This window comes from Phyllopteryx taeniolatus, chromosome 5 (assembly GCF_024500385.1).
Source record: "Phyllopteryx taeniolatus isolate TA_2022b chromosome 5, UOR_Ptae_1.2, whole genome shotgun sequence".
Lineage (NCBI taxonomy): Eukaryota > Metazoa > Chordata > Actinopteri > Syngnathiformes > Syngnathidae > Phyllopteryx > Phyllopteryx taeniolatus.
The window spans coordinates 28,220,801-28,244,343 of NC_084506.1; the positions used below are offsets into that span (position 1 = coordinate 28,220,801).

At 40.9% G+C, this 23,543-nt stretch overlaps 2 protein-coding genes across 5 annotated transcripts; one reads left to right on the forward strand and one right to left on the reverse strand.

Annotated features, from left to right (window-relative positions):
* The first annotated feature begins 2,154 nt into the window (after window positions 1–2,154).
* On the forward strand, window positions 2,155–19,135 carry man2c1 (mannosidase, alpha, class 2C, member 1). 2 transcript variants are annotated; one of them, XM_061774488.1, is made up of 26 exons: window positions 2,158–5,199; window positions 5,280–5,405; window positions 5,480–5,603; window positions 5,678–5,748; window positions 7,285–7,462; window positions 7,536–7,725; window positions 8,780–8,886; window positions 8,989–9,099; window positions 9,171–9,263; window positions 9,331–9,447; window positions 9,532–9,627; window positions 9,724–9,869; window positions 10,109–10,232; window positions 10,307–10,428; window positions 10,518–10,603; window positions 12,547–12,693; window positions 12,773–12,852; window positions 13,728–13,822; window positions 16,671–16,775; window positions 16,858–17,014; window positions 17,457–17,600; window positions 17,879–17,988; window positions 18,075–18,154; window positions 18,230–18,372; window positions 18,453–18,556; window positions 18,638–19,135. In XM_061774488.1, the coding sequence occupies exons 1-26, from the start codon at window positions 5,099–5,101 to the stop codon at window positions 18,753–18,755; spliced, it is 3,075 nt and encodes a 1,024-aa protein (XP_061630472.1). In that variant the 5' UTR covers window positions 2,158–5,098; the 3' UTR covers window positions 18,756–19,135. The 2 variants fall into 2 exon arrangements, 1 of the variants encoding a protein (XP_061630472.1); XR_009788677.1 differs by lacking the exons at window positions 17,879–17,988; window positions 18,453–18,556; window positions 18,638–19,135 and having other exon boundaries at window positions 2,155–5,199; window positions 18,230–18,367.
* On the reverse strand, window positions 19,030–23,543 carry neil1 (nei-like DNA glycosylase 1). 3 transcript variants are annotated; one of them, XM_061774489.1, is made up of 10 exons: window positions 23,372–23,543; window positions 21,767–22,240; window positions 21,568–21,687; window positions 20,187–20,295; window positions 20,016–20,109; window positions 19,790–19,911; window positions 19,685–19,712; window positions 19,545–19,612; window positions 19,272–19,443; window positions 19,030–19,199 (listed from the first exon to the last, which is right to left on the reverse strand). In XM_061774489.1, the coding sequence occupies exons 2-10, from the start codon at window positions 22,207–22,209 to the stop codon at window positions 19,153–19,155; spliced, it is 1,203 nt and encodes a 400-aa protein (XP_061630473.1). In that variant the 5' UTR covers window positions 22,210–22,240; window positions 23,372–23,543; the 3' UTR covers window positions 19,030–19,152. The 3 variants fall into 3 exon arrangements, with proteins under 3 accessions (XP_061630473.1, XP_061630474.1, XP_061630475.1); XM_061774490.1 differs by lacking the exon at window positions 23,372–23,543 and adding an exon at window positions 22,863–23,365; XM_061774491.1 differs by lacking the exon at window positions 23,372–23,543 and adding an exon at window positions 22,344–22,774.

Genomic DNA, 23,543 nt, shown 5'->3' on the forward strand with positions numbered 1-23,543 from the left:
TGAAATCCGACAAATTCTAATTTTACTGATTGTACAATACAACTGGAAAATTTCTCCAGATGTTGGGAACAACCCGGGTAATCCATACATACAAAGAAAGTAGAACAAATAAGATCAGAAATTAAGTTGCGTGTAATAATGTGAAATGACACAGGGAAAAAGTATTGAACACACCAACTGGTATTTATTTAATACTTTGTACAAAAGCCTTTGTTTGCAATGACAGTTTCAAGACGCCGCCTGTATGGAGAAAGTAGTCACATGCATTGCTGTGGTGTGATTTTGGCCCATTCCTCCACACAAGCAGTATTCAAATCTTAAAGGTTCCGTGGGCTTCTTTTATGGATCTTGAGTTTCATTTCTTTCCATAGATTTTCAATTGGATTCAAGTCAGGTGATTGGCTGGGTCATTCTCGCAGCTTTATTTATTTATTTTTTCTTTGAAACCAATTGGGATTTTCCTTGGCAGTATGTTTTGGATCATTATCCTACTGAAATGTCCACCCTTGTTTAATTTTCATCATCCTCATAGATGACAGCAGATTTTTGTCAAGAATGTCTCGGTACATTTTCCCTTTCATCTGTCCTTCAATAATGTGAAGTTTACCAGTACCATTTGCTGAAAAGCAGCACCACACCATCATGTTCCCACCTTTGAACTTCACTGTTGGTATGGTGTTTTTAGGGTGATATGTGCAGTGCCATTTCTCCTCCAAATGCATTATGGCAACCAAAGAGTCCAATTCTGTTCTCATCATTGCTGTTTGATTATTGATAGATTTTATGTGTTGTCTTGGCTTTCCATGCCTTTTTGCACCTCCCTTTCTTCATGTGTTCAATACTTTTTCCCTGTGTCATATTATTCCACACACCTTAATTTCTGATCTTATTTGTTCTACTTTCTTTGTATGTATGGATTACTTGGGTTGTTCCCAAAATCTGGCACCATATATTTAGTGAGGAAAAATGGTGACGTGTGAAATACTTATTTCAGCTGCTGTACATATAGTCACACAAAGTGCGTGTTGGATGCATATTAGTGTACAAACAAAAGCAACCATAGCCTCTGCTTGTCGTATGCAGTGCAGGTTTGCAGATTCCCATGTTGGTACTCGCACTGATTGTCATTGTCTTCGTGCTATGTTGTTTCATGAGACCAAAGAGAAATGCGAAGGTAAACAAGACGAAGAAGAATGCCAACAATCTCAACTTATTGACTCGCATCAAATGCAAATCCAAAATGCCACCAAAGGCCTCTTCAACTTTTCAAATAAATACTTCAGGAACCAATTTCCGCATTTAGATTTCTTTCAGTGGGGAGAAAAATACAGAGCGAACGTCGTCAATTTAATTTTAAGAGAAGGTTAACTTTGAAGAACTTTACATGCAGGTTTATAGTTTAGTTTTGTTTTTGAAAAGAATGAAACAGCGATAGTATAACATTTTACACACACCCATGCACCCCACTGTGAGTCACCTCTGAAAATGTGATGACGTTGCATCAAAAAAATGTGTGACTTATTTTCCTCTTCTTTCAAGAATTTCTACCCTGGAGTATATACTTAAGGGCTTTACATTACTCCGTAGCTTGTGGTATGTTTTGACCCAAGTTAAACACTTGAGATAATCCCCATGTATTATCTGAATTAATCTAAGCATTTAGAAAAACACACTTTTGGAAAAAGTGGAACCCCATTTTAAATCACCAAGCTCAAGTACAATACATAGCAGTGATTGGCATTTTCTTACATTTCCATTGGGAGTGAAACTCGAGGCCTGTAGACCAGCTCTTGCCCGTTACATTATTTTATGTGACCCACAAATGATGTGCGTCTACTTCATGTTTCATGCTAAAATCACCAAAAATTGCAAACTGTCTTGAGAAAAGATGAACCAATTTGACATTTCAGTTCAAGGTTCAGTTAGTTAATTTGATGAAGGCAATAACTCATGTTGTACCTGCAATGGACCTACTACAAATACAGATTGAGTTACTATTAATACCTCTTTGGGTGGTGTGTAGTATGTCATGGAGACGCACTTACTCATTTTCATATTGCTTCATGTTCTCTATATAGACACAGCTCACAGGAAACAGGAAGACCGGGGCGGAATATAAAGAGGATGTGCCACTGCCCACGAGGATTTCCAAAGTGTAAGTACACCAACAGTGTTTCCTTATGTGAGGATGTCTTCTTTTTCTTATTTGCTCATGATATACAGTACGTTTTCATTTTAAGGGGTTGAAACTTCAGCTTTTGTGAACTGAGCACCAGTTTCAACAAATGATCAGAACATCAAGATCATGTTTATGCAGAATGTTTTATAGTGCTTGTCGTCAATAGGGTCACAGGTGAGCTGGAGCCTATCCCAGCTGACTATGGGCAAGAGGCTAGGTACAACCAACAGCCAATCAAAAGCCCTAACCTATGCTGATACAGTCGTAAAGTCATAACTACGGTATTAATTAATCATAAATATAAAACCATCAAATGAAAAACAGTAAATACGGTTGTAACTGAGCATGCCTTCTTGTGCCGTATGATACTACATTCTTATGCTGTGTGCTGTTTTTAACCTTCAACTGTCAAGTATAAACAACTTGGATAATATGTTGAGGTTATGGCAATACATAAATTTCGGAAACCCTGTTGTAGATCACTGAGTTGACGTGTCGCAAGATGTGGTTGAGCTCTACTTTGGCATTGTATCTTTTCCCTGAAATGTTTGGTCACACTCCAAAATGTATGACCACTTTCAAGGTTCCACTCAATTTATTTTCTCTGGACACTATCCTCATTTGCTGTTTTGGACAATTGTGGTTCAATTCAAGGTTGATCGTTTGAGGGTGTGAAGTTGAGAGGCTCTAGGGAGTCCTTTCTCTAAACAAATGGAAAGCGATGCGGTGATCTGCTCAAGGTCAGCGCTGCGGTCAAATCAGGACTGCGTCGTCCGTTCCCTCTGGCCTTCTTGCCTCGCTGAACCTCGAACTATGCGCAGACCGCAGTCCAAACAATGAGGGGACGGGAATCAACAGGCATCCTTGATGGTAGGGTGGCATGAGAAGGATAGGCTCACCCGCATTTGCACCAAGCCTGTACTTAGAGCTGCCCGATGATATCATAATAAAAGGGTTTTTGGCTTCACAGAAACACTACAACAAACACATCCTTCCCTGTGTATATTGCCGAGAAAGTTTTGAGATGACCCTGAGCCCATGCCGGCTTCCCAGCACTCTGCGGCATTGATCAAATGACTGCAGGAGCGGTATTACTACTACATCTTTATAAGCGTTCTTTCCACCACATAGTAAACTACCAATTCCAAGCTTTAGGTTCACAAATGAGTCACTGATGGTGTAGTGGTACACTCGCTTGACTTTGGTGCGGGCAGCGTGGGTTCAGTTCCCACTCAGTGACGGTGTGAATGTGGGTGTGAATGGTTGTCTGTTTCTATATGTGCCCTGTGACTGACTGGCGACCAGTTCAGGGTGTAGTCCGCCTTTTGCCCGAAGTCTGCTTGGATAGGCTCCAGCGCCCCGCGACCCTAACCAGGATAAGCGGTGTTGAAAATGGATGGATGAGGTTCACAAATGTTCATTATGAGCGTTTGTTTTGGTCTTTTCTTCTGATGTTTTATTTGCTTTTACAATCGCACACTGTGCCGGATCAAATGCTCTCACAGGCCACCAAAGTGATTCACTGTGTTGGCTTTTCATAATGTCATCGAGGCAGAGAAGGTCCCCATCTCAGCTCCAGTAATAGTTTTTCTTCCCTCAAAGCAGAGAGAATACATGCCTCTTAGTGTTTTTGCATGCTCTGTTTGTATCTGTTGCTGCTCCATGTATGTGAAAGTAGCAGTTGTTGGAAAGTTTCTAACAATTGCAACATCAATGCTAATTCCCATTAACCAGTCCATGGCGTTTCACATTATATGTTAGCATTAAGCTATCAGACTTTCGTTAGATGAAGTTACATGGTTTGGTTGAATATATTAGTGTTTAAATATACAATGTTCAATTCTCAGCAGCACAGTGATGCTAGTGAGGATAAGCTGTACAGAAGATGGATGCGTGTACATGCACTTATTATATGCATGCAACTAACAACGAGACTATATCAGCTTTACAACATGCACAAAATAAAACTTGATGCAACGGAAGCCCCTGAATTAATTTTTCATCTTTTTGCTTATAGTGGGATGAGGACGTCAGGCTTTTTAATATCCTTCTGAGAGCCATTCTCAAGTCATGTTGGAAAAAACATGACACAACACAGCCTGTGTGAAGTGGACCTCTCTAGGCTACTCTAAATAGTGGAATTGACAATTTACTACTATTTTAATAACCTGCATGCTTGTTTAGGGGTGAATAAAAAAGTAATGGAGGGGGGTTGCTGGTACCGGCATACAATGTTTTGAGGTTAAAACTGCGCCATGAAGTAGTTTGTGTAGATGTGTAAAAAGAAGTCAATCTTACAGTTGTTGTTTTTTTTAGGAGGGGGTGGGGATTGTTTTATATCTATGGCCTGTAAAAGTTTTTACATAAATATTTGCGATATTTATGTCTACTATTCCTTTAGCATGGATTCCTCATCACTGAGGGAAATTATCCTTTTTCATTAAGTTGCTCTGAAAGGTACAGAACAATTAAATGCTCTTCCACTAAATGGCAGAAGGTAGGAACTGTGTAGGCCTATAGTAGCTATCTGTTGCCATTCAACAGAATACTAGTTTTGTGTTCAACAAAAGTAGTAAATCTTTCAGTAACTAGAGAGGACCTCATCATTATTTTAGCATATATACTTACATATATACTACTACAATTTTGTGTTGATAGAACCCGCCGGTCCCCCCCCCCCCTCCCGGTTCGAACTGGTATTTGTAACATTTACCTACATTTTACAAGCTAACCCAAAATTCATATATTGTATTCTTCTCGTTCTTCAGTCAGTCCTTGTGCAATACTGCCATCTAGCGGCCAAATGGGTACAACATCCACGGTTACTACTTCCGGGTCACATCAACGCAACCTCTGCTCGTTCACTCACTTGTGGGGAAATCCTAAACGCTAACACGGTCATTTTTTGTGTGTTTTGCAATGTATCACCAACCCGTATTGAAGAACCGGCGTTCGCTTTTAGAGAGGGCTGAGAAGTTCGTTTCCGACATTTATTTCACAGACTGCAACCTGCGAGGACGGTAGGGAGACGCACTACTTGAACGCTGCCTCCGTTGCCGCTACCAATGAATCAATAATACGACTGCTACTCTTTGTGCAGGCTATATGGAGAAACTCAACCACTGGAATCCCTCAGCTCATTTATGTCCTCCAAACGCATAACATTCTCAGAAGCGCAAACGCACAACTTTAGTCCTTATAAAGTTGGAGATAACTTTGGACCAACGTGAGTATTTTGGTGACATCAATGCTTTATGGTAACCCAAGCGCAGAGTAAGAAAGCTTATACGTTAATTTTAGGTGGTGGACGTGTTGGTTTAAAGCAGCCCTGAAAATCCCTGTGTCCTGGAGAGGAAAAGAGGTTCATCTTCTGTGGGAAAGTGATGGGGAGGTGATGGTTTGGAGGGATGGACAACCAGTTCAGGTAAAGACAACATTGTGCACTTCTAGATCTGTCTTGTGGACACTGTAGTAGGCTGCTGTGTTCTCGATCCGCAGGGTCTGACTAAAGAAGGTGAAAAAACAAGTTACATCCTTTCAGACTGTCTCACAGAGGAGGAGGCACACAGGTTAGTTGGCAGTGGAAATGACATTTCGGAGGCTGATTCTGAATGTATTCTGGTTTGTTGTAACCCTATACATATGAAGATATAGGACATACAGCATAGTAGATAGCTGATTATTTTTTTCTATGGTGATTGACCTTTATCTAATGGGATCGTTGTCTAAGTTTAAAGGCAACTTGTTATGGGAGCTTAACTTTTTGCTTGTATACAAATAGTTGAGTATCTGGACTGCCTGTCCAACCAAGTGTGAAATTCAACAATCAAGTAAATCTTCAGTCATCTACCTTTTTCATAAGGAGTCTGTGAGTCAGCTGCTCTGCACTTCCATGCACCTATTTTGTAACAGTACAGCGAATTTACATAATCACCGACTCCACCTTGAGTTTCTCCACCAATGATATAATCAGTCACGCTCCACGAAGAGCCGAGCCACTTCCAAACGAGGACCAGCGCTGCCTGGCTCCACTGTCTGAAACACTATCACACAGAAGCACCCACATTCCCTCACTGGTGCGACGCCGCTGCTATCATGTCGAAGCCAAAATGTAAGCAGAGCTGCTTTAAGTTTTGTTGGATGCCTCTACTTTCAGGGATCATTTCTATAGTTCTTGAGTTTTGTTGGATGCCACTGCACTTCGGGGGCGTTGGATGGGGTGGGTTCCTGGCCTTTTGTATCCTAGGGGCTTGCCTAGCTTGGGAGAGGGATGGGCTCAGCCTGTCTTTGTCTGTCATAGCTTCACATATGGTGTATCACGCCCTTTATAGAGGAGCTAGATTTTAGCTTCAAACAATAAAAATAATTAAAGTGCTTAGTTTTATTTTTGTTTGTAGTTTTTTAGCCTTAGAGAAGGGAGGAAGTGTCACCACAATGACACACACACACAGTCATGAAACTTGTATACTGCCAGAGGGGAAAAAAATGCATGTTGTTTTTGTCTTGGTGTTTTTACCAGTCTTGGCATAAACCATGTAAAAACATGCAGGCAAAAAAAGAGGGGAAAAAAAGAAAGATTTGTTGGATGCACAGATTAGTGTTAGGTAATTGTGTTACCTTTTGGTAAGCTACACATATTTGATTGCTTGGTAAAGTTACTGATGCAGTGGTGGGGCTATTTGTGTTTAGTGATGTGTCCACGTGCCACATACACTGTGTGTGTAGTGTAGTGAATTGCTGCCCCCGTGAGTGAATATGCTTTTGTTTTCTTCAATTCTGGACTCGGCTCCTGGCTCCCTCAATAGAAGGGATCCATTAAAGCATCTCAACATGGTCAAATGATCTGCTGACATTCAGTTCTTTACCTCTACCTCTGGCAGTCATAGTAATAAAATCAGTACTCCCACATGGAAAGGGGCGGGGGTGCTTAATGTCTTATTTAAAGTTCATTTGTAACAACATTGCATTACCGCAAACCTCTTGGAGTCACACCTTACATTAAATATTTTAACACAGATGTGCCATATGTGATGAATACCCTGTCACACTACAGGTGACCTCCCTTGTGAAACTGTTTTTTGGAACTTGCTCTTGTTTTCTTTCAGTGTGAGTGTCTATGTGGAGCTGGCCTGCAATGGACTTTTTGGAGCGGGTCAAGGATCCATGATTGCACCTCCAGATCCGAACAGGACATTCTCCGTACAGAAGGCAGAACTGGTGGTATTTAACAGAGATGTCAGGGAGCTGCTGACTGATTTTGAGATGCTGATTGATATCGTGAAGGTACAGTCTATCATATTTGTTTAAAGTGAAATCAGCCAAATAGGCAAATAGTAAACACTCATTTCTTTGTTAGGAATTGGGCGAGAGTGAGCAGCGGAGCTTCCAGGCGCTTTTCACCATCAATGAAATGGTTAACGTGAGCAACCCAGCTGATCCCAGCTCTTTTTCCAAAGCACACGCTCTGGCTCACAAGTTCTTCAGCCAGCGCAACGGCCAAAGCCAACACACCGTCCATGCCATGGGCCACTGCCACATAGACTCAGGTCACACATTTGTGACATTTATTACTTTATCATCAAAAACAACCCTTTCCAACCATTATTTATAGTGCTTGTCCTCATTAACTCATTCATTGCCATGGAAGTTTATATTCATCAACTGGAATCCACCGACATACAGGGTTGGGCATCGAGAATCGAGAACCGATTGGAAGCCGGGACTAACGTTCCGGTTCTCCCGGAATCGTTCAAATTTAAAAACTTCGGTTCCCGGTTTCAATGGGCCCGACCCCGTAGAAGAAGTGGTGAAAACCAACGAAGAAGCGGTGAAAAACAATGAAGACGAACGCGCACGAAGACGTGCTTGTGCCCAACGGTGGTGGCGGCCGCGAACAAAAGTGTGTCTCAACTTGGTTAAAATTAATGACCAGTCGCCTCAGTGCAACACTTGAAATAAGATTATATTGTGCAAATGAGGGTTTCACGATGTGTAGTGAAGATAAAGATTAGGGCGTGAATCTTTGCTTATCATGTCAATTTGGGAGTGAGATAAATTCCAACACGAAAGTCGCACAAGTTTAGGTGCCTCGCACTCGAACTGAGTATGTATGACATATGGAATACCGGTAAACACTATGTGTCGCGGTTGGTAGTAGTTATGGTAAATGGTTTGTGTCACGGTCGGTAGTAGAAAGTGTGTGTCACGATCGTGAGAAAAGATGATGCAGTTCATGGAGTGAATGAGGAACATCAGTGGCTGCTTTACCACAGATCAACTGGCGCCATGTGGTGAGTCAGCATCGCCCACAGCGCGTTTTGTAGTTGTATATCTCGATACATTATTTTGCCATCAGGAACCCTTTGTCAGTCTTGTTTTTGTTTGATAGTTTGAGGTGTCACAAAAGCAAAAAATAGTAGCGTCGAAGCCACTCTTCTGCTTGACGTTTCTTTTCACGAAAAGCTCGTTATCCCCTTTTCAGGGTTAGAAACCTGTTTTGATTGAAACCAACCCGTGTGCAACTGCCAATTACTCAAGAACAGAACTTTTGTACAGGTTATGCTTCTCATAGAATTTTTTTTTTCCACTTTGTGTCCATAGCTTGGCTGTGGCCTTACGAAGAAAGCATTCGCAAGTGTGGTCGGAGCTGGGTGACCGCGATCCGTCTCATGGAAAATAACCCAGAGTTTGTTTTTACTTGTTCTCAGGTAATTCCTCGGCAAAGACGGTATTCATTATCAGATCAATGCACGTAGCGTATGCAATTCCAATGAATCACTTTCAGTTCAAACCCTTTTACTGTCGTCCAGGCCCAGCAGTTTGATTGGGTCAAGAGCTGGTATCCAGGACTCTTTTCAGAGATTCAACATTACGTCAAGACGGGACAGTTCATCCCAGTCGGAGGGACGTGGGTGGAGATGGTGAAAGCCTGATCTTAGAAATAAACCATCATGCACTTTATGAAATGATCTAATTGAGTGTTGTCTGTCAGGATGGCAATCTCCCCTCAGGAGAATCTATGGTAAGGCAGTTCCTGGAGGGCCAGCGTTATTTTGAGCAAGAATTTGGGAAGAGGTGCAAAGAGGTAGGGAGTTGATCTCTTTAATAACTGATGGACACGTTGATCTCATCACGTTTCTGTGTTGATTTAGTTCTGGCTTCCAGATACATTTGGCTACTCAGCACAACTACCTCAGATAATGCAGGGTTGTGGAATTTCCAATTTTTTAACACAGAAACTCAGTTGGAACCTCGTGAACACCTTCCCTGTAAGTTGAGGTTTGGGCATTACAGTATGTAAAATAGCTGTGATGGGGGGAAAAAATGTTTATTAAAATGTCTGATTTATAAAGCACAGCACATTTTTCTGGGAAGGACTTGATGGCTCCAAGGTCTTGACTCACTTCCCACCTGGAAATTCCTATGAGATGATGGGCAAGGTTGAAGACGTGAGTGAATTTTTCAACTTGTTTAGTCTGAGAAGAAATATATTTATACATTTTCCACCGCTGACATTTTTGTCGGTGGTTCTGTTCTGTCCACAGCTTGTAAAAACCGTCAAGCAAAACAAAGACAAAGGCCGGACCAACCACAGCGCTGTGTTGTTTGGATTTGGTGATGGTGGCGGCGGTCCCACACAGTTGATGCTGGATAGACTCAGTCGGGTCCGGGACACAGATGGACTTCCCAAGTCAGTTCCTTTTCCTGAGCATGAACTCAGCAGTTCACCGATGGGACAGGGCAGAAACAACTGCTCAGCCCAAACCCTTCCCAATAAACAATTCACGTTTTGTTCTGAAGCACACCCATGCTGCTTGAATACAAAAGGATATTATTCATTTCTATTGATGTCATTACGGCATTGTTATGAATTACCCCCTAATGTTTGCTACTGCTCATTTCCGTCACTGCTTCCTGTCTGTCTTTTAGGGTTCACATGTCCAGCCCTGACAAGCTCTTCTCTCAGCTTTGGGTTGACTCACATCTGCTGTGCACTTGGAACGGAGAACTTTTCCTTGAGCTGCACAATGGCACGTACACCACACAGGCACAGGTAGATACTGATGTGAATTGTAGATCATGTTATAAACACAAGCTTCTCAAAATAAAGGCATTTAATTTTTCCAGATCAAGCGAGGCAACCGCCAGTGTGAAACACTCCTACATGACATTGAGATGGCCAGCAGCTTGGCCCTGTGTCAGGACAAAACCTTTCAGTATCCTGTGGTGAAGCTGCGGGAACTCTGGCGGTCAGGGTTCACTTAATTCAACCTTACTAAATGAGATAACAGGTTCTGTTATACTATCTAGATGCGTTATGATTGATACGCCCTCGCAGGTTTCTGCTGCTGAACCAGTTCCATGATGTAATCCCTGGCAGCTGTATCGAGATGGTTGTGGAGGATGCACTGAGGTATTATGAAGGTATGCCGAATAAAAGGGGGAGGGGAGGGAGCGTTTTCGCAACTGTAGAGAGTTCCCTGCCTTTATTTGGACTTCGTTTGTAAAACTGCTTTTGTATTGATAGAGCTAGACACTGCATTGGACAACAGACAATTTATCGCAGTCAGGTGGAACCCTTGTATGTCCAAATATGGTGGATTTCATATTTATTCACAAATTGATACAATGAGTCTGTCCCCACACCGTCTCTTGTTTTGACACATTAGTAACCAACCAATTCAGAATGTTGAAAATTGCTTGAGAACAAATCTATTATGATCTCTTGAACACTCAACTGTCTAAGAAGTGTTGTAAAGCTCTCGTCTCTTCCCTACTCTGCGGGAACCATGCGCCATTATGTCGCCTCAAAACAAAGTCTGGATTTTTCTTCGACACTAACGAGTGAAAATAATTAGGTAAGATGAATATGAGTAGTCCTGTTAAAAACGATCACTGTAATACATCGGTGCAGAAGGAACTGGGCTAGTATTTATTAGCAGCTCGTGGACTGCCGTTGGGGCCGTCCAATAATGCGCAGCCTCGCTTCAAGCACCATGCGCCGAGACACTTCAGGGAAATATAACTGTTTGCTACGTTCGCTAGCCCGCCAGCTAAGGAGCTCACTCGACATTGGTGTGACTGTTCATTAAACACAGCAGCACATGTTATTCAGCCAGTAGCTGATTACAGACACTTGAGCACACAGCATAAAAGCAAACCTACTTGTTTGACAGGTGAAGGACACTTCTCTAGTGCCTTCAGCGGACACACCCACACAGTCTCGTCATGATTTTAAGAGTCTTATTTTACATACTGTACATGGTGATTTTTATTTATTTATTTATTTTCATTCAATTTTGGCAGGCTTTTTAAAAAAAAAAAAAAAAAAAAAAAAAGCACTTCTCTGTTGTGTATCAAATTTACAATACATTTGTTGGTCCCTTTACAGGCAGGACTTTTTGTCTGTTCGGGGGCTCGGCGTGAGCGCAGACTTTGATGTGAACGGCTGGTGCTGGCGACGTGTTACTTCCTACCATTTTAATCAATGTCAGCGTAATTAACCATCCATCCATTTTCTGAGCCGCTTATCCTCACAAGGGTCGCGGGAGTGCTGGAGCCTATCCCAGCTATCTTTGGGCAGGAGGCGGGGTACAACCTGAACTGGTTGCCAGCCAATCGCAGGGCACACATAAACAAACAACTATTCGTACTCACAGTCACACCTACGGGCAATTTAGAGTCTTCAATTAACCTACCACCCATGTTTTTGGGAGGTGGGAGGAAACCGGAGTGCCCGGAGAAAACCCACGCAGGCACGGGGAGAACATGCAAACTCCACACAGGCGGGGCCGGGATTTGAACCCCGGTCCTCAGAACTGTGAGGCAGACGCTCTATCTAACCAGTCGTCCGCCCCATGACGCTCTAATCAGTGTAATTAATTAACAATCATTATTTTTTTTTGTGTGCTTGTGGCCCTGGTATTGGGAGTAGATAGGGATAGTAGATATTCGCCTAACCGCGAATAGCTAAAATCTGCGAATAATTGCCATGGAAAAAAAAAATCCCGAAAAGACGTGAACAAGGGGGCGGGATCACGTCAAAAAAAGGCAAATAACTGGGGAACGGGAAGAAAATACCGCGAATGACTGGGGATTTTCGCAAATAACGGGGGAACATAATTTTGGTGTGTTGATGTCGGTACGCAACGATATATGATAGCAATTTAAGGTGTAATACCAACTTGAATGATGCGGTTTGGCAAGCAAGGTGCCGTTTTTTTTCCCTTTTCTGAAAAGTAGTGATTTTTATTGACGATTCTGTCACTTTAGAGGTTTCTATTTCAGTCACCACCCAGTCGCATGACACTATTTGATAATACACCATTTTATTATTTCCGCATAATAAGCATGACTGTCTCTCTTAGATATCAGTAGAACCGGTGCTGCACTCCTGGAAAATAGCCTTAGCGCCCTGGTGTCTAAGGGCGATGCCACAGCTGTCTTCAACTCTTTGCCCTGGGAGCGCCTCGAAGTCCTCCAGATACAAGAGGGCCCCGGTAAACACGGTTTAGGTATGTTTGATACTATGCTATTAATGTTGTTAATGAAAGATTACCTGTCTAATTTTCACTTTCGTCTGTCGCAGCACAGCTCTGGTGAGAGCTCCTAGCATCGGTGTAGCTGCTATTCAAGACACAAAGCCTGTGACTCCAGTCTGTGTTACTGTTCAGGTATATTGAGTGACAATTACATATATGCTGCATCCATATCCGCTGGAAAGAGGCTTCTTGTCAAGTGTGTCGTGCTGAACAGTTTTCGCTCTTGTGTCTAAGCGACATTGTGAATGATAGAAAAAGTCAAATGGGTTATTAATCCACTACGTCTACTGATATCTTTTGCAAACGTGCGAGCACTGATGATTTTCTCATCTACATTCCTGAGCTTAGAGGTAGGGAATCTCACTGGCCATTTTAGTTTCTTCAGTCTTTTGAGGGCCAAACTAAATTCATCTGATGTATAAATTAATGTTGATTATTATCATCTTTTATGAACATTCATGAGTTACATGGCCTCTGAAGTTTCATATATTTGTAGAATTGTGATGGGCACATGCCCTTGGTTTATCTGCACCAGTTTTCCTGACTATTTATTGAATATTGGTGGGTGAAGAAAAGAAGCTATAAACAGTCGCCATTTTTTAGCAGCCATTTTTTTCCTGATTCATATTTATTCGTGGGCAGCAAATTGGCCTCACAGTTCTGTGGTTCGGGGTTCAAATCTTGGCTGCTGTCTTCCTGTGTGGAGTTTGTATTTTCTGCCCGTGCTTGTGTGGGTTTTCTCTGGGCACTCTGGCTTCCTCCCACATTCCAAAAACATGCATGTTAGGTTCATTGAAGAAGAAATTGCCCATAGGCTTGAATGGTTATTTGTCTTTATTGCACTGCCATTGGCTGGCGACAAGTCTGCGGTGTACCCCACTTCTCGCACAAAGTGAGCTAGGACAGGCTTAGCTCACCTGCAACCGTAATGAGGACTAGTGGGTTAGAAAATGAATGGATGGATGGTAGATGAACATGCCTAATGAAGTTGGTGTGTAACGTTACAGGCTGACGGCAGTGTCCTGATGGAAAACGGGATCATACGGACTGTTGTAAACAAAGATGGCACACTGACATCGTTGTGTTTGATCGCCGCAAACAGGTACTCCGGCTATATAGTCAATCAATTGTTTATTCCCATTAAAGCAACAATATGGAGTAATATTACCTTACAACAACAGCTTCAAAAACATCACTTTTATGTTAATGGTACACAGAAAGGCAGCTTACTTCAGTGGTCTGAATTGTTAGTGGACCAGCCAGGATACCTCACGTGTCATGGATTTATTTATTTTTTTAAATTTTATTTTATTGTATTTTTTTTTGTGTAACGCAAAGAGAATTTTTTGAAACAAGTATCACAAAGACAAGACTTGTGTTTTGTGCATATTTATTGTCAGTGCAGCAAAGAGTTGAGAGTAACAGTCAGTGTCATGCAGCCATATGACAATGACCAAGATTCCATGGATGGCTTTTACACTATCATTGGTGTGTTTTGGTTTCTAATTACCGAACTATAAGGAGAAACACTTGCCCTTGTCTCATTGGCTTCATGGTTGAGGAACTCATTACCTACCTCCTAAAACTAATCACCCACTGGTTAGAACAGAAGATTTACATCATTAATATATAAACATAGAAGCAGAAACAGTGGCTAACAAAGGGCTGCTGACTAAGAGATCACACAAAGGTCACACAGTGGACGTGAACCAAGCAAGTATAGCAAAGACCAAGTGAGATGAACAATGTTGTGATGAATAATATAATTAACCACATTTTTTTGATTGGAATTACAATTAGAATCTATATCACTAGCGTTGGTGCCAACAGGGTAATGATATCAGTGATGTGTACACTTAAGTATTTAGCACATCTAAGCATCTGACCATCTTTGTTAGTTTCTAATGGATTTAGTGCTTTTGAATTGTACAGGGTGTTCAAAGAAATTGACATAATTTGAAATATGAATATCTGAGTAACTGTCCTTGGCAACCCGTGGCTCTTTCATCCCTCTCCTGCGTGATGTGCAGGCTTTGGGGAAGAAAAAAAAAAAAGACTTATTTAATTTAAATATTTTAATCTTAGTTGGTTACTTTTTAAATGAATTCTAAATTTCAAGAGTATGGTGATCTTGTAATATTTAAATAAAATCTCTCAAAATATCCATCATCCATGTGTGTGTGAAGGGAGAGAGCCAGGTGTGTGGCTGTGACACATTTTCCTTTTGGCCTTCCTATTTGAATTCTTTGTGCTGTCCAAAACAGTTGGTTTATATTTACTGAATTTTCTTAAAATACACTGCACACTGTGGTTTATGTTCAAGCATATTCTATTGGAATTAAAATTGGATTCTACATCAATACCTTCATTGCTAGTGAATGTCTTTCTTCTGAAAAACACGAAAAAGGAAAGAAATTGCTAACAGGAATAAAACTTAAGTTTAACATTTAACTTTTACCGTTTTTACACAGTCAAAATTTGTGTGAGAATTGGCTATTGTATTGGACTAGGACATGATTTATTTATCTTTTTTAGCAACACCCTGGGTGGCTCTGTTAATTCCAACATTCCTCGCTGCTCACTCCTTGATGCTTCGACAGGGACCCAGAAGTTGTTCTCACATTGCCGTATTAAGAAGCAGGTCTTAAATGAGGAGCCCTTTAATGTGCATCAAAAAGTGACGATCGAGGATCAAGCAGACTCCAAAGAGGAGCTACAGCATAATTGAGAAACCTCTGTTTCCTTTGTGGATGTTTTTTAGCTCCTGGACAGGGACACAGCTGGATCATAAATAGAGTAGGACATAAAATAAAAACAGCAATGTGACAAGATTTCCTATAAATGACATTTTGTCAAAATGCAGTCTGTTTAGAATAGTCACTTCAACTTGAGAACATTGAAATTGGTTGATGGGTTCAAGACAAATAAAATGTTTGTGTCTGGGGAAAAAAATGCCTTTCTGGAGAATGTTTTTGTGTGATATCGCCAATAGAAAATCTGGTCCAAAAATGCCTTCAAACAGTATAACTTGATAACTTTTCTCTGCGACACTTTGGTTCCGATTGGCTGACAAGTTTCAACTAAAAGTAACCGCCAATAAGCTCGTACAGGCCGAAATTCCGAAGGAGTTCTCAAAGTCGAAGCGTCGGAATGACTGCGACGTGTCAAACGGCGTAACTTTCCCTAAAAACTCAACTTAAATTTGATTAAATGTAATATTATTCATGAGAAGAGCAGTGTGGGCAATATAATAATGTAATTTAATAATTAATAGTTTTTTGGTCAATTTATTTGTTATGGAGGATTTTAGAGTTGTTTGAACTTTTTTTTAAAAATTTTTTAGAAAATTACCCAAAGATGGCAGCCACTTGTCACATTACTAATTAAAATTGATTAGTTTAAATTTTGCAGTCTCTGTTTTATGGTCAGTATTTCATGTTCAAATCACTTAATTAATAATTACACTTGCTTATGGTTACTAGTAGCCAGTGGAAGTCTGTGATTGAATTGTAACTTTGTCAAATACATTTGGCCACATCAAGAAAATGAAAAATGTTGATAGTTCTTCACTATTTGTACATTTCATGTAAAACATAAGCAACATATCAATACTGTATCCATTTTTACAGGTCACTACAAATACGCGGTACGAGCTAATAGTGTGGGCGGGTGGCGAGGGGTTGGGGAAGCCCACTCATGCTCGCCTCTGGATATTCACAATTGTGTAGAGTAACAGTGTTGATCATAGTTTAGCTTTGGAGCAACCATGTAAACAGGATAAAGAACTGAGGAGGTTGCAAATAAAGAAATGCGTTTTAGCTCCAGTGTTTACCAAAAAACCTGACTTGAAAGTAAATTACACTTGCATCAGTATGGGACGCTCTGAAGCAAAAAACAAAAAAGTGGTATTTTCAGCTACATTTTGCCGCTTTCTCGCAATGCTGTTTCAGGGAAGCAATTCCGGATGGCTCCAGCGGTAACCAGTTTGTCATATTTGATGATGTACCTCTGTACTGGGACGCTTGGGATGTAATGGACTACCATCTTCAGACAAGGTGCGAGTCATTGCTATTACACCCACTTGCCTGTGTCATTCTCAGTGACCTCAAAAAGTAAACTGACCTACCTCCACCATAGGCTTCCTGTGGTGGAGGTGCTGCAGCCTGCCCATGTGCTGTCATCACATGAGCTCAGAGGAAGTGTTAGCTTCACACTAAGGATCAGTGACAAGAGCACAGTCACGCAGGAGATCGTGATGGACGCCATGTGTCCCTACATTAAGTTCAACACGCAGGTACACTCTCTCATTGGACATAGATAGACTTGAAGCCAACACTTGGGAACTCTACAGGGTGCTCATTAAGTCTTGTTATAATTTGACAAATCTCTCCGTAAATGTCTTGCGCCATGAACGAATTGAACAAACCATGGATGTCTTCCCTACTCGATCCTGTAGTTACTGTGTCTGCATATCCCATTTTATTGACACATCGTGCCTTTTCTCGGGTCGTAACCATTATTTTAGGGTTTATGTAACAGAACGTATTTTATTAACAGGGTACCTGAAATACACAAATGCAATAACCACTGACTGCGTACGTAAAAACAAATCTGATTAACATATCTTTTGAACTGCTTTTGTTATACATTTTTGCAATTGTAAAGAGACTTTGTAGACACCCTGTATATTACACAATGTGTCTACAGGTTAGAAATAGTGTTACGTATGTTCCCAGGTGAACTGGGCTGAATCACACAAGTTTCTAAAGGTTGAATTCCCAGTGCGAGTGCACAGCCCCAACGCAACATATGAGATCCAGTTTGGGCATCTGCAGAGACCCACGCACAGGAATACATCATGGGACTGGGCCAGATTTGAAGTATGGTACACATGAATGCACAATATTGACAAACTCATTGGGACATATAACATTATACTGACAGGAAGTAAAAATGGGATAAAATCTTGGCCTTCTGAAAAGTTTGAAGCATACAATTGTACATAGTCTTTATTAGTCTAAATTAGCATCCAATCCAATCCTCTGATTGAAGAATTAACCAACTAAGAGGGTTGTCCCAACACCTTTGTAGATATACCATGACAAAACACGAACTAGTTTAATTTAAGTATGCCGAATTGTGGTCCTTCTCTTCTCAGGTTTGGGGTCACAAATGGGCTGATTTGTCAGAGCACAATTTTGGAGTGGCTCTGCTCAATGACTGCAAATATGGCTATTCGGTCCATAAGAACACAATGACACTCTCTCTGTGAGGCCATGCACAGCTTGTATGAAATCATGCTTAGTCTTATTCAGATTGAATCATTGTATGATGCTTCTACATCTTTGTCTCAGGTTGAGGGCACCTAAGGCTCCAGATGCCAACGCTGATATGGGGACACATCATTTTACCTATGCAGTCATGCCACACACAGGTTTATTATTATTTGTTTTTCCTTTTTGAGTTTTGCTCTTTTAAAGCTTCAGTGTTAACATATTTTGCATTATAGGCTCCTTCCAAGATGCCGCAGTCATCCAGTGCGCATACAACCTCAACTTCCCTTTGAGGTTAACACCGTGCTCCCCGGAAACGGCCCCATGGAGTGCCTTTTCCGTCAGCCCTGCCAGTGTTATCCTGGAGACAGTAAAACAGGTTTTTAATATTAATTTAATGTTCAACTTGGCCTGTGAGAAGTGAGTGCTAGGCCCGCTGATTGTCATGTAACACAACAGGCTGAGGACAGAAAGGGAGCCCTTGTGGTCAGACTGTATGAGGCTCACGGCGGCAGCGTGATAGCGACCCTCCGCTCGACGCTTCCTGTCAAGGAGGCCTGGCAGTAAGTGACCTCGGATGGCTCTCTTCCATTTTTAATACGTAGTAAAAATATAGATATGTTGAATACAGTTTTCCCTTTCAGTTGTGATCTTCTAGAGCAAACAGACACTGCTGAGCCTGTACGTGTGACTGCAGATGGAATCACTCTTAACTTCAGCCCTTTTCAAGTCAGATCAATTCTGCTTGTTGTTAATGCATAATATTGTGATGTGATAATGAAAAGCAATAGAATGAACCTGGTGAACTGTATGAATGAATTATGTAATTTTGCATTGTACTTTAAAACATTCCAATGACAACTCTGTAGAAAAAAGTTTGATGAAAACCACATCATGAAATAATGAAGGAAGTGCCAAGTTAGCTTGATTGCTTATGCAAATTAGCCTCACCTTCAGTCTACTCATCTCTGTCAAGGCTGTTTGGTACAATATGGCTAACTCAACAAATTAATAAAACTGCAGTCAAATTTGTGGATGAATTGTGTAATTTTTGGTGGTACTTTATTTAAAATATTCCAATGAACTATTGTTAAAAATAGTTTTATTAAAATATAAAGGAATAAAAGCAGTATTTCAAAACAGTGATGTCTTTTTGTTTTTACTGCACATTTTGTCTTGCCAGTCTACCGCTACGCCTCTGAGAACCTGCAAAAAAGAGAGATGAGTTTACAATACAGTATTTTAATAGTTCTAAAATGTCCTTTGGAGTACGTTAACCTTCTGCTGGCTTGTTATTGTCTGTCGTTTTCCTCCGTGCCGGTGATTCGTGTTTTACAGTTCTTCGGGGTGTGGCATTTTTTTGAGGCACATCCTTTTCTATCTTTGCCGCTTTGATTTCCTTTTTGACCGTTTTTTTCTTCCCTGTGCTTTCAGATTGTGTCCTAGCCCCCTATGATGTAAAAAAAAAAAAAAAACAAACAAAAAAAACCAGACATTTCACTTGTAAGTAGACTAATTACCAATTGAACAACTGAAGATGTTGATTCATACCTTTTTCTTGTCGTTGTAATCATGGTCATCTTTTTTTGTTCTCTTTTTCGTCTTTGGTGATTTAAAATCTAGTGTATGAGAAACGATGGAACACATGGAGCTTTCTCTGCCTTGCCCAGTTTGTTATGTCAGAGATTTACCTTTAGGGGCCATGGGGCCTGGATCGCCCTAGAATAATAAAAAATATTTGCTATTAGTATCACCAATGCTACAAATCATGCAGAATAGGACATGTGATCACCTACTTTGAACCACATAGTCCTGCCATTGTGGTCTCGTATCGACGTCATTCCGTCCACATAGTAACACTGCAGCCAGGCCTCAAAGTCAGAGTAGTCCGCCTTCTCCGGATCATAGCCTTTGCCACCTACCGTGTTAATAACAAGAGCCTTTTTGTTCTGCTTCAAGATTAACTTCTAAATCCTGATTAAGAGTGAACCTAAATCAGACAGTGACGTCATTGTTGCCCACCTAAATGGACCACCTCCAGTGGAACTGTGTGACACATCCTGAGCAGGTCAGCACTCTCATCTTTCACAGTGATCTTTTCAGCTCTCTTCACAGTCTAGAGCACAGAGCGAGACATTGTTGGATGTTGAAGCATTTAAACGTGTGGCGGGGGAAAAAAGTGTTTCTGCTCACCTTTTTGTTCAAGGTCTCAATCATCACAGGCTTCTCGTCTTCACAAGCATCCTCTGACTCAAGGCTTTCAAGCACAGCACGGGCAGGCACGAAGGGTGGGATGTTTAACCTACAAACATACACATTTCCAAAAACAGGAGGTCATTTGTCAACAGCGCTATGCTTTTCTAATTACAGGTTTCTATGCAAAGTGATCAACTGGTAATTCATCTATCATAAAAGTTATACATCTCACGGGTTTCCCTATCTCGAGGACAAAATCTGCTTTCAGTATCCAAGTTAAATTTATTATCATTCAAATTGTTTCTTATGCAGCAGGCCCTTTGACCCTTATGTTTAATGGCTTCTTTTTTCTCAAGTATTGCAAAATTACTACATACTGTCAGGCATAGCTGATGTAATGCTGCAAGATTAAATAGTTCATTAGTTACCACCTATGAAAGGGATTTTTTTTTCACTGTCAGATTTAATTGTCTGCTTTGAAATTATTATTACACTATAAAGGGAGGTGCAAAAGTATGTATTCAGTTGTAAAATTGTGTATATTGACTTTACAATGTACCTTCTTTATTCATTTCTTTTATATTTATTTTCAGGTAACCCAGGCTGGTAATTTAACCAACAAATGTTGAAAACCTTTGACAAAAATGGGCTGAAATTTTTGATACACCCCCTCCAAATAAATTTGATCAAACCAGAACGGTCTGTAAAGTGCCAAAGAGTAGGCAAATAATCAAATGTTTCTACCTGTGAAAATGGATAAAGATAAATAATAAAAGAATGTGGAAATACTGTACTCTTAAAACTGTACACCTACTATTGGACACCCTTGTATAATTTATATAGCATGGAAAAGTTGATTTATTTCAGTAGCTCAATCCAAAAGTGAGACTGATAGTATATACTGTAGATTCAGAACACATAATATATCCTGATTTTATTGTATTCATTTTGATGACTTTAAGTAATAATACTAATGAAAATGCCAAATTCATCTCAAGAAATTTGAATATTGAGAAATTATTAAAATAATGTTTAGAAAATTAGCCTTCGGAAAAGTATTTTCCTGTGTGTTTAATGTATATAATAAGTTTCACTATTTGAAGTGAACTACAGTACTGGAATCTTTTGGTACAACTGCACAATCTAATTCAGCCTTTACAAAAATAATGCATTATTATTGTGGTTGTAGTATGTATGCAGTGGTGTAGAACTGCATTCCGTTGGTACTGTCTTACTAATATTCTGGTTACCTTATTATTGATACTTGGCAGGAGCTAAATATTCAAATAAGTTTTCAGTATGATGCAATATTGTTTGACTGACATTCTCAATTAAAGCTGTTGTGTGTATTTTCTTGATGTAGCCAATCCTTCTTTACCTGTAAAGGATTTCAGCCCTGAGATAGTTGCCGATGCCATTGAAGTACTTTTGGTTGAGCAGGACTTCACAGATGGGCCTGTCGAAGGCGCGGTCAGACAGGTTAGACACCACATTCTCCCTGCAAAGTCATTATCAATCTGTCAAGGGCGGCGATGACATTTTGAGATTTGACATTTCCAATCAAAAGCATCTCTAACCTGAAGCTTTTATACTCAAACATGATGCAGGGTCCTCTGTCAGACTGCCAGGTCCCGTGTGGCTGCCAGCTGCCAAACCTGCGTGCGTCCACATAGCTGAGCACTCTGCAAGGCTTGTCTTTGGTATAAAAGCACAGATGGGCATGCTTGGGGAGCTCATCCTCCGCGGTGAAGCGGAAAAAGCCCGACATGCCAAAGCGAAAGACAATATCCATGGGCTGCTGTGTCTTTTTGGCCTTTGTGTCATCACACTTAATTGGCGTCAGCATGAGCTTCACTTCCTTCCCTCTGGAAGCGGCGCTGATGCGGTACGCCTCGCAGGCGAAGGCCACGTCTGGACTTTTGCTGACCTCTGACTTTCTCACTGGCCCAGCAAACAGAACCCCCTCGCACATTTTGTTGACAAAAAGGCCGGCCAGGTGCAGCTCCGGTCCCTCTGGCATCGTTATTGGAACACACTCGGCTGTTATGCAACTGCACAGAAACATTGGTTCAGTCATGCTGCACTGATGTCCTTATGACAGTCGAACTGCACTGCATACTATTGAGAGATGTTTCTAATATTATAGTGCTTTACCTAGATGAGTGGGGGGGAAATATTCAGTATTAGGTAGTATAATAATAGCGTAGATTTATAGAACGAGTCTCGCACAAAGTCAGCTGAGATAGGCGCCAGCACATCCGTGACCCTAGTGAGGATAGGCAGTTCAGAAAATGGATGGATGGACTGTCAAGGGACCCAAGGATCCTTAACAATATCTTGTAGGGGTTATTAAAGTGTTAAACTGTTACGAGCGCCAAGTTGGCATAGGAGTAGTTAGCTGATAGCCAGGTTGACTTGACAGCAAAAAGTAGCGTGATGAAAGATTCCAGTAGATGTCCGACAGGCAGGCCACCAGAAAGCACGGTGGTAAACCTCTCAAGATGATGCAGAGAAAGGTCTGCCAACTGTTGGCAGTGGTTGAAGTTGAAGGGGGAATTTGTGGTATAAAAAAAATAAAATAAAATAAATAACTGTCATATTTGTTAAAACTGACAGCCCAGATCTGATATATAATAGTATATTAGTAAAATGATGTGTAAAATGAACCGTTACCTTGGGATTCAGAAGCTTTGCTGGAACTATTTTGTAATATTCACCTCAGGAAGTTAAACAAAATAATAAAAAAAAGTGCCCATATACCTCGTTTGCTAACAACTGCGCATAAGAAAATAAGCAGAGCAAGGGGCATCAGGCAGCTGAGGATTCAGACGCCACCCGAAAACAACATTTTTGCCTCTCTCTGATTTTCAATTGATTGTAAATCCCCACCGGCAACATTTAGTGTTATAGTAACACTCTTTAAGAGTAATGCTACCAACGTAGCAGCCATGGCTAACGTCGCCTTGTTTACAGTATTAATGCTAGCTGTGATATTTTGTTGAAGCTGGACAGTATTCTCTGTGACTAATGATCACAACTACGCACTGTCATAATCACATGGCATTATAAATGGCATCATGTCCATACATGTTAGTCGTGCAAGAAAGCGTTAAACGTTTGACAGGTTGATGTTAGAAACGCGGCAATTAGTTAGTTAACGTTAACTGTGCAAGAGGACTTACCCCGAAACCGGAAATAAGTACACGTCACCGCTGCTGCTATCTAACTTTATTCAAAGAGCAATTCTCCTAACATGAGCGTTTTATAACTGTGTGCGGGGTTTGTGCTTCAGTCAAAACCGCTTTTCCCACAACACGCCTGTTACCAAACATGTTTTGTAACGTTGCCCCCAAC

Bases quoted from the DNA above. Each gene is read 5' to 3' on its own strand.
- neil1 (XM_061774489.1), bottom strand. From the start codon at position 22,209: ATGCCAGAGGGACCGGAGCTGCACCTGGCCGGCCTTTTTGTCAACAAA. The intron at 20,296-21,567 runs GTAAAGAAGGAT...GTATGTTTGTAG, and splicing joins AGGGCTGAAATCCTTTACAG to GTTAAACATCCCACCCTTCG. The intron at 19,444-19,544 runs GTATGAATCAAC...TTTACATCATAG, and splicing joins ATTACAACGACAAGAAAAAG to GGGGCTAGGACACAATCTGA.
- man2c1 (XM_061774488.1), top strand. From the start codon at position 5,099: ATGTATCACCAACCCGTATTGAAGAACCGGCGTTCGCTTTTAGAGAGG. The intron at 5,200-5,279 runs GTAGGGAGACGC...CTCTTTGTGCAG, and splicing joins GACTGCAACCTGCGAGGACG to GCTATATGGAGAAACTCAAC. The intron at 7,726-8,779 runs GTCACACATTTG...TTGTGTCCATAG, and splicing joins CCACTGCCACATAGACTCAG to CTTGGCTGTGGCCTTACGAA.